This window comes from Macaca thibetana, chromosome 10 (assembly GCF_024542745.1).
Source record: "Macaca thibetana thibetana isolate TM-01 chromosome 10, ASM2454274v1, whole genome shotgun sequence".
NCBI lineage: Eukaryota > Metazoa > Chordata > Mammalia > Primates > Cercopithecidae > Macaca > Macaca thibetana.
Genome location: NC_065587.1, coordinates 68,432,108 through 68,447,336, shown reverse-complemented (window position 1 = coordinate 68,447,336; position 15,229 = coordinate 68,432,108). Strand labels below are relative to the sequence as shown.

Here is a 15,229-nt window from a genome sequence, read left to right as displayed (position 1 = left end):
CATCATCCTTAAGGCGAGGGAATGGCCTCTGGGTGTGTGTGTCTGTGTGTTCACAGCCTGCACACTCACTCCTTCCAGCCGCATCCAGGTTTACGCAGAGCCTGAGGCCAGAAAGCCTAGGGGCTTTCTGCCCCAAGAAGCTGAGGCACCTCCTACTCCCATCTGAACAAGAGGGGGATCTGGAAGAAGCCATCTCAGCAGCTCATCAGGACGCTATAGAAAGAAGCAGCCTAAAGCAATTGACTGACAACCAATTCCCCCTTCTTTCAGAAGGAAGGAAGGAAGAAGCAAAACCCCCTCTACCAAAGATGACACTCAACACCGGACAGGAAGCAAAGACCCCTCTGCACCGGCGAGCCAGCACCCCACTGCCCCTGTCCCCACGGGGCCACCAGCCTGGCCTCCTGAGCACAGCGCCTTCCACTCAATCCCAGCATCCCCGGCTGGGTCAATCGGCCTCCCTCAACCCTCCCACCCAGAAACCTTCACCTGCCCCAGATGACTGGTCTTCTGAATCCAGCGACTCTGAAGGCTCCTGGGAGGCCCTCTACCGTGTGGTGCTACTTGGAGATCCTGGAGTGGGGAAGACCAGCCTGGCCAGCCTCTTTGCAGGGAAGCAAGAGAGGGACCTCCATGAACAGCTGGGAGGTAGGGGCCATATGGGCTGGGCTGGGATGTGGCCAAAGGAGCGAAAGCCCTGTCACCAGGGGCACAGGGCTGCCAAGAACAGTTGTACAAGTCATGCACTGTTCAACTCTAAGGGGCATCATTCACTTAGACTATGACATGAATGATGCCCCCTTGCCCTCCAAAGTTGTACATGGCACAGCCTGCACACTGGTCAAAGGGAGGGAAATTCTTGAATAGAACAAGAATTTTGCCAATTTCCCATGAACAAGAAGTATATGATTCATTTCCATGTCATATGGGTGGCAATTCTGAATTCTTCTGAATGAAGAAATGGTAGACTTCCACCCAGTTCAGAAACTCCCCTCCCCAACTCCTCTGACTCTCAGATTCTCCCAGTCCCATAGACACCCATCCATGGTCACCATGATCTACAGCAAAACTAAGATCCTTTGCAGAAGGGAGACTCCTAGACCCCAAGTTCTGGGCCCTGGGGTGCTTTATTCCCAAGAACTGCGGTGAGCTAAGAGTGTCAGGGGCCCCAGGGTGGTGGGATACAGGGAAGATAGAAGAGATGAAGGTAGGCCCCTGAACCACTGACCAAAAGGACATAGGGTGAGTAGGGGAAGGGGGTTGATTAAATGCAGAGAAAAGGTAGGGACATCTAGCTAGACTCTTCTCTAGTCTTGACTTCTCTCCCCCAGCCTCAAGAGTGAGAACCCGTATGTGTTACAGATAGGGAGACTGAGGTCAAGAGAGGATAACATGACCTGCCTGAAGCAAGCGCTAAGTCAGACAGAGCAGGCCTGGGAGAATTCCTAGCCCAGCTTTAACCCCACCACCCCACCTTCATTCAATCAATCAAATCTTTCTGGCACTTACTATGCGCCAGGTACTATGGCACCTGGGGAGACATGGGTTCCTACCAGGAGAGACAGGCATCAAACAAGTGTGATAAGCGCTTCTGAGGACAAGTGGAGGGGGTGATGTGACCAGAAATGGGGGGTAGCGAACACCACACTCTCTCAGGCTTGCCCCTCCTCCCTGAGATCCAGCTCTTCCCTCGGTTGCAGAAGATGTATATGAGAGGACCCTCACGGTGGATGGAGAAGACACCACGCTGGTGGTCGTGGACACCTGGGAGGCCGAGAAACTGGTATGGCACTGCAAGCAGAATTTGGGGAGAGGGGTGCTGAGCCTAATATTAGACTCTTTCCTGTCCCGTCCTGGGACACTACAGATCAGGTGTGAGCAAGAGCCATCCTCAGCACCCTCCCCCAAAACCCACAGCTCCTAAGCAGTCTTTCCAATCCCAAACAGAAGACCCTTATGACCCTGACCCCTTTTCTCACTCCACAATCCCCTCCTACCAGCCATCTCAGAATGTGCTTCTCCACCTGCAGATCTCCCCATCATTATTTCCATCCTCGTCCTGCCCCTCCCACCCACATTGTGCAGAAGGAACGCTGGATTTGGCCCCAAAATGCCCCTTTCTTTTCCTTACTAAATTTTTTTCTTACTAAATTTGGCCCCAAAATGCCCCTTTCTTTTTTTTTTTTTTTTTTTTTTTTGAGACGGAGTCTGGCTCTGTCACCCAGGCTGGAGTGCAGTGGCGCGATCTCGGCTCACTGCAAGCTCCGCCTCCCGGGTTTACGCCATTCTCCTGCCTCAGCCTCCCGAGTAGCTGGGACTACAGGCGCCCGCCACCTCGCCCGGCTAGTTTTTTGTATTTTTTAGTAGAGACGGGGTTTCACCTTGTTAGCCAGGATGGTCTCGATCTCCTGACCTCGTGATCCGCCCGTCTCGGCCTCCCAAAGTGCTGGGATTACAGGCTTGAGCCACCACGCCCGGCCGCCCCTTTCTTTTTCTTACTAGTTATGTAGTTTTGTGCAATTGACTTAACCACTCCAAGCTTCAGTTTTCTCATCCGATAAATGGGTTAACCATTCCTGCTTTCCTCATCAGCTGGTTTTTTAAAGTTCTTATGCAATTTCAGAGGTAAGCCCAGTTTAAAGCATGAAAAACTGCTGAATAGGGGTGAAGAATTGTAAATGATAACTCTTAGTAATTATGACTTGGTAGGTAGAGAAAAAGGAAACCAGAGCAGGAAGAGAGCAGCAGGCAGGAACATGTCCCTATTATGATTTTATCTTGTTTGTGTTTTCTTTTCTTTTGCTACATGGGTAATACATAATTTCATTGTAGAACTTTGAGGAAAGTTGTAGAACTTTGAGGAAAAACATCAAAGCAAAGAGAAGGATCTAAAATCACCTGGGATCCCATCTCTCTAAGGGATAGGCTGCTCCCCTAAAACTGAGGGAGGCCCTGCCCTCAGGGTGGGGCTTAGGAGGACACTGGTGGGTGATTGACAATGGTTGACAGCTCTCCTTCTAACAAGCATAAAAGGAAACCCGGGGCCAAATGAGCATAATAATGATGACGACTCTTATAACAGTACCTGACATTTATGGAGTGCCAGCTTCCAAAGTGTCAGCCCCTGTGTTAACCACTAGACATATTCTATGAATTCAATCAAAACAAAAACTGGGCCTGGTGCAGTGGCTCAGGACTGTAATCCCAGCACTTTGGGAGGCAGAGACAGGTGAATCACCTGAGGTTAGTAATTTGAGACCAGCCTGGCCAACATGGCAAAACCCCACCTCTACTAAAAATACAAAAATTGGCCAGGTGTGGTGGCATGGGCCTGTAGTCCCAGCTACTTGGGAGGCTGAGGCAGGAGAATCACTTGAACCCGGGAGGTGGAGATTGCAGTGAGCTAAGATCACACCACTGCACTCCAGCCTGGACGACAGAGCAACGTTCTGTCTCAAAAACTAAATGGTGAGTCTTCTGATTCCCATTCTACTGATGAGGAAACCAAAGACCAGAGCGGTTAAATAATAATAATAATGTGTCCAAAGCTCTCAAATAGCAAGTGAGATTCAAACCCAGATCTACAAAATCTTTGTAGATCTTATTCTTTTTTTTTTTTTAGACGGAGTTTCACTCTTGTTGCCCAGGCTGGAGTGCAGTGGCGCCATCTCAGCTCACTGCAACCTCCGCTTCCCAGGTTCAAGTGATTCTCCTGTTTCAGCCTCCCGAGTAGTTAGAATTACAGGTGCCTATCACCACACCCGCTAATTTTTGTATTTTTAGTAGAGACAGGGTTTCATCACGTTGGTCAGAATGGTCTTGAACTCCTGACCTCAGGTGATCCACCCACCTCGGCCTCCCAAAGTGCTGGGATTACAGGCGTGAGCCACCATGGCCGGCCAAGGCTGTATTCTTATGCATTAGGACTGCATAAGAGTCCTTGTCTTATGACTTTCCTCCCCCTCAAAAGCATCACCTTCTGAACCTTCAGCTGAGGTTTCAGTTATTCGCTCATTCATTCATTCAGAAATACTTGCTGGGTGTCTATCATGGACCAGGACCTTGGAGACACAGAGATGAATAAGGCAGACATGCCCCCTGGCCTCGTGGACCTCACAGGCTAGTGAGAGGGTCTACTTTTCAGATGCAGCTGAGGATACTATGGGGCAGTGTCCAGCGAGTTAAGATGGGTGATCAGACTGGGAGTCCCACTCAGGAAACAGGGGAGAAAGGATTCTAGACTAGAAGGCAGGAACTGGAACCCCACACCCAGCTTGAGTCAGACAGATGTGGGTTCTCAACCTTGAGTATGGACGGGTTTCTTCCTCTGGGTCTTAGTTTTCCCCATCTCTAGAATGAGAAAGTGAGTCTTGACCATTCATTCATTCATTACACAAATATTTTTGGAGGATTTGCTGTGTGTCAAGATCACAAAAGCCAGTTGGTGCATGGATTTGTGAGTATGAACTCATTCGGAGTGTGATTAAAAATATAGATTCTTAGCTGGGCATGGTGGCTCACGCTTGTAATCCCAACACTTTGGGAGGCTGAGGTGGGCAGATCACCTGAGGTCAGGAGTTCAAGACCAGCCTGGCTAAGGTGGTGAAACCGTCTCTACTAAAAATACAAAAATAGCTGGGTGTGGTGGCGGGCACCTATAGTCTCAGCTACTCCGGAGGCTGAGGCAGAAGAATAGCTTGAACCTGGGTGGTGGAGGTTGCAGTGAGCCGAGATCATGACACTGCACTCCAGCCTAGGTGACAGGGTGAGACTCCATCTCAAAGAAAAGAAGAAAAAGAAAAAGAAAAAGAAAAAAAAGAATAAGAAGCTCTAAAATTGGGGCTCTAGTATCTATCTATCTATCTATCTATCTATCTTTTTTGAGAGGGAGTCTCGCTCTGTTGCCCAGGCTGAGGATGAGGGCCAGGGTGAGGCCTGATAATTTGATTTTTATTTATTTATTTATTTATTTTTTGAGACAGAGTCTTGATCTTGTTGCCTAGGCTGGAGTGCAGTGGCATGATCTCTGCTCACCCCAACCTCCACCTCCCAGTTTCAAGTGATTCTCCTGCCTCAGCCTCCTGAGTAGCTGGGATTACAGGCATGAACCACCACACCTGGCTAATTTTATATTTTTAGTAGAGATGGGGTTTCTCCATGTTGGTCAGGCAGGTCTCAAACTCCCTCCCTCAGGTGATCCGCCCGCCTCGGCCTCCCAGAGTGCTGGGATTACAGGCATGAGCCACCGCCCCCAGCCGATAATTTGATTTTTAATACACTCCAAGTGGCCTGATGGTCAGCCAGCCTGGTACACTAAGGTCCTAAGACCCACCCAATTCTGTCAGATTCAGCCTCTCTGATATCAGAGTACCATGTAGTGCACAAATGGAAAGGATGGATACTTATTTCGATAATGCTGCTACTGCTTGGACCCTCTTTGAGACCTCTCTTCACAGTCACTGACCAGGGAAACTGGTTCAGTTTCCTAATTTTACTGTTTAGAAAATAAAAGGCCAGAAAAGAGGAGAAAATTTTCTCAAGGTCTCTACCAAACACAAAAATTAGCCAGGCATGGTGGCAGGCGCCTGTCATCCCAGCTACTCAGGAAGCCCAGGCAGGAGAATCACTTGAACCCAGGAGGTGGAGGTTGCAGTGAGCCGAGATCATGTCACTGCACTCCAGCCTGGGAGACAGTGGGACTCCAGCTCAAAAAAAAGAAAAATGAAAGAAAATTTCTGGCTTCTTCACTACCTCACAACCACACTCAGTCCTTCTCACTTCAGGCCTTAGCTCTGACTGTTCCTTTTGTCTGGAATCTCTTCTCTCCTGCTTGGCCTGCCCCTCCTTCCTAACCCCATTCGCCAGTCCCCTGTGAAGCCCTTGCATACTCTTCCAGGTGGGGTTGTTCTGGCCTCCCCACACCACTCCTCCAGCCACTTGCACATGCCTCTTACTGGTACTTTCACACTACACTATAACTCCCCATTTCCATAAGCTCTCTTCCAGACCATGAGCTTTTGGAGGGCAGAAACTGTGTCTTATTCAACACTTACAAAGTTACTACCCAAGTAGTCCAGTCTTGAAGGGCTGCCCCTAACAAAAGATCACCATCCGAAATATCAAAAGCACTGCAGTTCTTTCTTTTTCTTGGTCAAACAACTTGAAAGGAAGCCACTTCTTAAAGTGTCCCTTGCCCCTCTCATCCCCTTGTGAACTTACACTTTACAGTTGCTCCTTCACCTCTGTCTTCAAAACTGTCCTGAAAAATGCCTTCCCTCTGAAGTCAGCCTCCTGTCCTCACTTCTCTCTCTCTTCCTTTTTTCTCTTCATTCTGGATTTCACTAGGCATAAAGAACCCTCTGGCAAGGCTAAACCCTCCTCAGAAACAAGACAAAAGAGCTAAACAGGTCAAGGCAGAACCCTCTTTAGCAGGAAGAGGAACCAAGTCAATTTGCCTCCAGTACCCAGCCTGCAAAAGTGTCAGTGAGTGAGAGAATTATGTGAGGGAGTGTCATTAGCCTAAATTTTCAAGCAGAGAAACTGAGGCTCAGAAAGGATCACCGATTTTCCTAAAGTGACACAGGGAATTATGGCAGAATTTGTCCCCCACACCTGTCCAAACTATAAACCTCAGCCCCATCCCAACCATTAGACCATCCCAGCTCTACCTTCCTCAGCCAGGGCCTAGATACCCTCTGAGGATGGGCCTTGGGTCCCTCTCCTGCAGGATAAAAGATGGAGCCAGGAGTCATGCCTGCAGGGGGGCAGTGCCTATGTCATCGTATACTCCATCGCAGACCGAGGCAGCTTTGAGAGTGCCTCTGAGCTCCGCATCCAGCTGCGGCGCACACATCAGGCAGACCATGTGCCCATCATCCTCGTGGGCAACAAGGCGGACTTGGCCCGCTGCCGAGAAGTCTCTGTGGAAGGTGAGCCCTCCATCCCACCCCCTCCTCTTCCCCTGGGCCCCGCTGTCATGGCTGCTTCTCCAGCGCTCTTCATCTCAGTGACTGTCCCTGCCAAGCTGCCCCTACCCTGCAGCCACTTGCCTAAGCCTGAAAGCTAGGAACCATTCTTGTCTCCCACTCACCACCCCCAAACCAGTCCCCAAGTCCTGTCAGGCCACCTCCGTTAATCCCACATTCCCTTCCCTCTCTGCCTACAGTCTCTGTGCTATCCTGGCATCTCCACCTTCTCCAGTCCTCCCACTTCTCAATTATTCCTCCTTGCCAGCTGCCAGAATTTTCCAAGACCAGAGCTGAATTTGCACTTCTTAAAAATTCGTGTATGTGGTGGGGCATGGTGGCTCACAACTATAATCCTAGAACTTTGGGAGGCCAAGGCGGGAGGACTTACTTGAGCCCAGGAGTTTGAGACCAGCTTTGGCAACACAGCAAGACCCTCTCTCTACAAAAAATAAAAAATAATTTTAACTCTTTTTTTAAAAAAAATTCTGGCCAGGCCCAGTGGCTAACGCCTATAATCCCAGCACTTTGGAAGACTGAGGCAAGTGGATCACTTGAGGTCAGGAGTTCAAGACCAACCTGGCCAACATGGTGAAACCCCATCTTTACTAAAAATACAAAACTTAGCCAGGCATAGTGGTGCACACCAGTAATCCCAGCTACTTGGGCAGCTAATGCATGAGAATTGCTTAAACCCAGGAGGCTGAGGTTGCAGTGAGCCAAGACCACGCCACTGTACTCCAGCCTGGGTGACGGAATGAGACTCTGTCTCAAAAAAATAATAATAGTAATTTCCTCTGTGGCTCCCCTAGCCCCTTAATCAGAGACACTTTATCCACCAGGATGATAGGCCCAGTGCCTACAGGCCTTTCAAGGGCTTACATTTGAGAACTGAAAAGAACCATTACTGGCTCCAAAATATAGTGAAAAAAATTAGAAATTTAAATTTCACAAAGCTTTAATTGTCTGTAAAACATATTTTGTCAGCAAGCAACTACAAACTAAAACTTTAAATGTCATATATGGATTGTATTTACAATGGGATGGGGAATATTTTAATAAGTTTGACATATCAGATGGGGCCCATAACAATTTTTAAATGGTCTTACTCACAGAGTAAAATCTAAAAAATATGTAAACTGAGACCTAGAAAGGAAAAGTCAGTTTCACAGTCACCAGCCCCTGAAGACTAGAACTCGGGCCCAGTGGCATCCTGGAGGTGGAAGACCGTAAGCTTTGTGAACAGACATCCAAAAAAAAAAAAAACTGCAACATAAGCCCCAGGAGATTTTGTTAAAGCACAGATTTCCAGACCTACAGAATCAGAAACTCTGAGGGTGGGTCCAGGAATCTGCATTTTAACAAGCTCCTCCAGGTAATTCCGATCCACAGCAAATTAGACCCTTTACCTGGCATTCAACGTGACCCCTCCCTGGCCCCAGCCTCTCTGTCTTCCCTCAAAGACCAGTCTGATTTATCTGAGTCCCCAGACAGCAACACGAGGTATGGGCACAGGAAAAATTTCTTCCAATCAAGACTGAACACATCTTTTCCTACCTTTTTCTCCGCCTTCCGGTTATGGCTCCACCCCTGCTCGTCGGGCCCCGCCCCCTCAGAGGGCCGCGCCTGCGCTGTGGTGTTCGACTGTAAATTCATCGAGACCTCCGCCACGCTGCAGCACAATGTGGCTGAGCTCTTCGAGGGCGTGGTGCGCCAACTGCGCTTGCGCCGCCGGGACAGTGCGGCCGAGGAGCCCCCAGCACCCCGACGGCCGACCAGCCTAGCCCAGCGCGCTCGTCGCTTCCTAGCACGTCTGACAGCCCGCAGCGCACGCCGCCGGGCACTCAAGGCCCGCTCCAAGTCCTGCCACAATCTGGCCGTGCTCTGAAGCCTCCCGCCCTTCTGAGAGTTGGCGGGTCGCTGAGTTGCCTTATGGGTTCCACGGACGCCACTGCGGGACAAAGGCGCCGTTACCTGGAGTCTGCATCATGTGTCTTGCTTGCCTGCTGCCCTGATGGCCTGAGCATCCCCCAGATCCAAGCCTGGGGGACCCCGGGAAAGCGATGAACAGACAGACGACGGGGCCGAAGCCCCAAGCTGGGCACAAAGTAGTTTTTTACGTGGTGGGTGTCTTTTTGTAAAAAATCTTCCTTGTCCCTGGGCTCTGGCCAACCCTCAGAAACCCTCACAATAAACCAGACCAGAAGGATGTCCCGTCTGAATGCCCAGACATCTCTGTCTCGGCTCTTCCAGGCGTCTCCACCTACTGCCCTCCCATCTACACTTGACTGTAGACTGACTGGTTTAGCCTGCCGGCTGGGCGTCAGGGCCAATCAATAAAGTACTTGGACCAATTTTGTGCTCAGGCCCTTCTCCCGACAGTGGATCACAACCACAGTTTCGTGACCAGCTACTTTCTCATTAACCCATTTTTTACGTTCTAGATTCACGTGTCTGGAAGGACCTCAGTACTCATCCTGGCAATAGAATTGCTGGCGTTTGTTGGGAGCTGTGTACTAAGCTGTCGCAACAATTAATCCTCCCAACACCTGGGAGAAGGGTGTTACGATTAACGTCATTTTGCTCATTAGTAAACTGAGGCACAGGACACCGAAGGCTCACCGAAGATCATACAGCTGCTATATGCGAAGTTGCCAGGATTCCAGCCCAGGCTTGTCAGACTCTAGTGACCAACATATCCATTGTCCTCTTTAAAGATGATACAAAACCCTATAGAATCTTGGGAAAATGAATTTAAAAATGTAATTTCACATCCAATTTAAACGAGGTTGGGGCAGGAACTCTATGAAACTCAATCCATTAATTCCCGGGATGGACCCCAGTTTAATCCGACTCACTCATTTCCCGAAGGCAGAAACAAGCCTAGAGAGGGGAGGTGAGCATGCCAGAGTCGCCCAGCCAGGGAAGACTACACCCCAGGGCCCAGCCTCCTCCTGGGTCTCACTTTGGCTGTGCGGGAGGAAGGAGGTGGTGAGGCATCCAGCCTGGCTGGGGTCAGGGCTGGGTGTTGGGGATCAGGTCAGGAGTTTCCAGCCCGAAAGGAAGGGGTGTCACGGCTTTGAGAAGAAAACAAGACGCAAACCGTTATGACCATCATGTCCCTGACGCCGGACACATCCCTTCCCCCAACTAGCCCAGACGCCAGTCCCGGGGTAAGCGGTGCAGAGAAAGACGGCAGGACCCGCCAGCCAGCCAGCCACGTCCTCCAGCCGCGACTCCCCGCACCCCAGCCTTCCAACGGGGACGGATGGCACTCAATCCCACACCCCAACCCCAGCCTGGGGAAGGGAAGAGAAGGAAGGTCTTTCCCCACCCCAAGCTGTCTCCGGCCTGCGGTCAGGGGGAGGGGCTCTAGCTGTGGAAAGTTGGCAGAGGCAGCCGGCAGCAGCCGGGAGAGTGGAAAAAATGATATCAAACCCGGAAAAATGCAGGCCGGATGGAGGGCCGGAGTGGGCCCTGGGAGGTGAGAGGGCGGGAGGGAAGAGGAGAGGGGGAAGAGCTGAGAAAAGAAGAGGGGCGCGGGAGAGAGTGCAGGAGCTGGCTTTAGAAAACTGAGTACGATCGCCCTCATCCCCTCCTTTCTTCATCTACAAATATTTATTGAGGGCCTACTAAGTGCCGGGCACAGTGCCAGGCTCCGGGGAGATGTGGCGAACAGAAAGAGGGAGCTCACTGCTCAGTAGCTCACAGTAGGGTGGGCTGGCAGACTAGAAAACAAATCAGCAAATAAAAGAATCACAAACTGATAAGGAGCTGAAAATTAGAGTAGTCAGGGAAGAACCTGAAGATAATCCAGTCCAATCCCCCAGCCTCAGATGGGAAAACTGAGGGCCAGAGAGAGAGAGAGAGCTTACCCCAGGCCACTCAGAATGTGGAAGAAATACTTGAGAACGGGATAGGGGAGGAAAGGGGGAGGGAAGAAAGAACTGGTGCAGATCAAGATAGGGAGGTGGGAGGTGTTGAGGGAAGGAAAGTTATGCAGCCAGCACAGCAAGAGGGCAGGGTGATTGAAGACATTGCCCTGAACCAGGGGGTGTGCGTTCAAACCTTGCTCCCCTCCATCTCTCTGTGCCTTAGTTTCTCCATCTATAAAACGGAATTCATGACAATTCTTTCATTTAGGATCGATGTGAGGATTAAATGATTCAAGTTGTGTAAAATGCTTTAGACACTTTCTGTGTCTAAGAAGATTCAGTAAATGTGGGCTCCCGCTAGCATATCTTTTTTTTTTTTTTTTCTTTTTTTAAACAGGGTCTCACTCTGTCTGTTGCCCAGGCTGGAATGCAGTGGTGCGATCACAGCTCGCTGCAGCCTCCACCTCCCAGGCTCAAGCCATCTTCCCACCTCAGCCCCCCAAGTAGCTGGGACTACAGGCACATGCCATTATGCCCAGCTAATTTTTTCTTTTTTTTTTTTTTTTTTTTTTTAGAGGAGACAAAGTTTTGCTGTGTTGCCCATGATGGTCTCAAATTCCTGAGCTCAAGAGATCCTCCCACCTCAACATCCCAAGGTGCTGAGATTTCAGGCATGAGCCACTGGGTCCCACTCTGCTATCCTATTTTAAGGCCTTGCAGAAACCAGGATATGTTATGGGTAAGATATTCTGAGACTGTGAAGACCTGCTTATGAGTCTTTGCCTGGCATATGTGTTCACATGTTTTTGTCTGTCTGCCCCACAGGAATGAAAGCTCCTTGAGGGAAGGGCCCTCAGTGCTGCTCTGACCCCAGCACCTACAACAGTGCCTGGCTCATAGTAGGTGCTCAGTAAATATCTGTTGAATGGATTAATTCATTATCCATTAATAGATACCCATTAATTCATTATCCATTACCTGTAAAGTTGCCCTTCCAATCCTGTCCTCTCTGATTCTAGGTGTCTGTGAATAAGGAATGGCTGGGAAAGCATGTGAGAAAACCACACTCTCCCTCAGCCTATTATAGTTTAAAAAGTACTTTCTTGTCCATAAAAACAAAACAAAAAAAATAATAACTAACTTCGTTTTAACTCTCTGTGTTAGTGTTGGGCCCCATGCTACATGCTGGGTACACGTTTTCTCACGTGCTCACCACCACAACCCTCTACTTAATAGGTACTGTTTAATACATGAGGACACAGAGGCCAGGAGAACCCAAGAATCTCTGCAAGGCTACACAGCAAGAAAAGGCCAGATCAGTGGTCGAGAGGCAGGCAGGAACTGCCATCCTAGTTGTACAATTAGAGAAACCGAGACTCAGAGAAAGAAGATGAGTTGTCCAAGCCCAAAGTCATGTAATAAACAGCAAGCAGTTACATCACTCTTACTATATACCAGGTGCTGTCCTAAGTGTTTTTCATACATTAATCATTAAATCCTGAAAACTGATCATATTATCACCACCCCAGTTTTCAGATGGAGAAACTTGTAGCACAGAGAAGTTCAGTACCCCACCAAGATTGCACAGTTAGCAAGTAGCAGAACCAGAATTCAAACCAGGGAGGTCTAGCTCACCCCGTTAAGGGGTGGTCTGTGTTACACCATTTGTTTGTACAGCAAGCCTGGAACAGGCTGGTATAAAAAGGTAGGTGTCTTTGTCTCCAGCCCTGCTGCCTGCGCTAGGGGCAAGACAGAGAACAAAAGCAGATTGACAGTATCCTCAGCTGCCAGCTGGGACTTTCCACCTTGAAGGGAGGATACTGTTATGGAAAAAATGATAAAGCTCTGGGAAGATGGATGTCTCCCCAGGGGCCGCCAAGCCTCCTCAGAGTCCCTCCCCTTGCTGTGGGGAGGGCCACAAACTGTGCTGGCCTGGTCCAGATGAGACAAAGGCCACCTGGATCCCAAGACACCCAGCCAGGCTGCTCAAATACTGAGGATCATTGGCCTTGGTGGAAAGTTCCAATTTCTCATCCCAGGAATGAAGCTTCTGCTCAGGGACCCCCGAGGAATCAGGTTCGGGCTGGAGCTCCCTGTCCTTGAAGATGGGAAATATACATCTCATAGGGCCCGCTCCCTCCTTTCTTCATTCAGCAAACATGGACAAGGATGTGGGCTCTGAAGGAAGGTAGAGAATGTAGAGAGGATCACAGCTGGTGGGTACAGGAACTTCCAAGTCCCTGCCCTGGCCACGAAGGGAAAGGGAGGGTAAAAGAGGGGTAGAAGTAGTGAAAAAATCACCTACAACTGCTTTGTAACGGCTAAGAATCCCTCAGGTCTGTCATGACCATATGACCTTAGGCAAATCAAAATATACAGAGTGAAGGGGTTAGCATAGAATTCTCTATGTAATTGTCTCTGTCTCCAGAATATTTAAATATTGTAGTTCAACAGCTTGAAAAAATATACAAGTTCAGTTTCAATTTGAGCACTGTTCCCTTCTGTTCAGTTCAGGGTTCAGTTAAAAATAATACGAATGATGGGATGGGAGCTCTGGGTGCAGCAATGCATGTGGTTTTACCCAGTTCCATATGGTTCAAGTTCAGGGCTAGGGTGTGTGAATATGTGCGTGTGTGCGTTGTGGCTTACATTCCCATGCATTGTGGATGTGACCATTTATTGGTGGAAAAGCATAGGCTTTGGAACTAGAAGAACCCTGTGTTTAATCCCACCTCAAGCACTTGATCTCTTTGTGAGCTGGGTTCTTCTTTCCTTCATTTTGAAATGAGAAGTGATAATTCTTATCCCATAGGATTAAATGAGATTTTTAGTACTTAAGAAAGAACCACTATATGCCATTGGTTATGTACTTCCCCTCTCTAGGCCTCAGTTTTCTCATCGGGAAAGTGGGGATATTAATAGTATTTCTTGGCCAGGCACAGTGGCTCATGCTTGTAATCCCAGCACTTTGGGAGGCCGAGGTGGGCGGATCACCTGAGGTCAGGAGTTCAAGACCAGCCTGGCCAACATGTTGAAACTCCATCTCCCCATTAAAAAAAAAAAAAAAAAAAAAAATTGGGCCAGGTGCGGTGGCTCACACCTGTAATTCCAACACTTTGGGAGGCGGAGGTGGGTGGATCACGAGGTCAAGAGATCGAGACCATCCTGGCTAATATGGTGAAACCCTGTCTCTACCAAAAATACAAAAAATTAGCCGGGCGTGGTGGCGGGTGCCTGTAGTCCCAGCTACTTGGGAGGCTGAGGCAGGAGAATGGTGTGAACCTGGGAGGCGGAGCTTGCCGTGAGCTGAGATCACGCCACTGCACTACAGCCTGGGCAACAGAGCGAGACTCCGTCTCAAAAAAAAAAAAAAATTAGCTGGGCATGGTGGCATGTGCCTGTGGTCCCAGCTGCTCAGGAGGCTGAGGCAGGAGAATCACTTGAATTCCGGAGGCAGAGGTTGCAGTGGACCAAGATCATGTCCCTGCACTCCAGCCTGGGCGACAGACCAAGACTCTATCTCAAAAAAAAAAAAAAAAAAGTATTTCTCACTAAGGGTCGATGTGAGAATTCGATCAGGTTGGCTATTTCTTAGCATGATGCTTTGCACACGGTAAACACCCAATAAATTGTAATGCATTTCCATGCATTACTTTATACTTTTTCCCACATATGTAGTTTGCTAAGGCAAAGTATTGGATGCTTTTAAACATCATACTATACGTATCCTTCAGCTTTATTATTTTTCACATTCAACATTATATTTATGAGATTCCTTGTGTTGAAATCTGTAACTGTAACTATCGTTTTCATCACTGCACAGTATTCCATTGTATGAACATATAAGATTTATTTATCTTTTCTTCCTGTTGATGGACTTTTTTTCTGCTATAAACAATGCACTATGAACATTGATGTGCCTCTTTGAGCACATATATGAGAGTTTCTCTTTCCATCTTTCCACTCTGCCATCTTCTGGGTCTCAGCTTGCCCTGGGGTAGCTACCCTTAGGGTCCCAATATGGCCACCCCAGTTTCGGACATCAAACATGGACATGACCAAGTCCAGGCAAAGCAAAAAGGTTGTTTCTTCCTCAGCACATCCCTTTCATCAGCAAGGAAATTCTTCCAGAGCCCTCTAGCAAATATCCTTCATTTCTCACTGGCCAGAATCTGGTTACATGGCCACCTTCAAACTAATCAGTGGCTTAGGTTAATCAGGGTTTGCATAAAGTACAACATGGGCACACCAAGAAGAAAAGCTAGAGCTGGGTTAACACCCCAGGTGCTCTAGTCAGGCAGTGAAGGGTGCATGCTCTTAGTTTTTCCAGTCTTACAAAACAGTCCAGAGTGTGACCATTCCAAATCCAGTCCACTTCAGGGTCTGCCC

At 48.8% G+C, this 15,229-nt stretch overlaps 3 protein-coding genes across 9 annotated transcripts in view; all 3 read left to right on the top strand.

Annotated features, from left to right (window-relative positions):
• LOC126964308 (cytochrome c oxidase subunit 4 isoform 2, mitochondrial) overlaps nucleotides 1-15,229 on the top strand; it is a 393,425-nt gene that overhangs the window by 226,951 nt on the left and 151,245 nt on the right. The window lies entirely within an intron of this gene.
• HM13 (histocompatibility minor 13) overlaps nucleotides 1-15,229 on the top strand; it is a 182,831-nt gene that overhangs the window by 87,790 nt on the left and 79,812 nt on the right. The window lies entirely within an intron of this gene.
• The window catches only part of REM1 (RRAD and GEM like GTPase 1), a 753,594-nt gene that overhangs the window by 717,946 nt on the left and 20,419 nt on the right, over nucleotides 1-15,229 (top strand). The window contains exons 2-5 of one of the 7 annotated variants that reach the window (XM_050807216.1): nucleotides 79-648; nucleotides 1,701-1,783; nucleotides 6,728-6,929; nucleotides 8,582-9,330. The exons of the other annotated variants lie outside the window; for them this stretch is intronic. Coding sequence (XP_050663173.1) covers nucleotides 309-648; nucleotides 1,701-1,783; nucleotides 6,728-6,929; nucleotides 8,582-8,853 — 897 coding nt within the window. The 5' untranslated portion in view covers nucleotides 79-308 and the 3' untranslated portion in view covers nucleotides 8,854-9,330. Of the gene's footprint in view, nucleotides 1-78; nucleotides 649-1,700; nucleotides 1,784-6,727; nucleotides 6,930-8,581; nucleotides 9,331-15,229 lie in introns of those variants that run through there. 7 annotated transcript variants of the gene reach the window in all.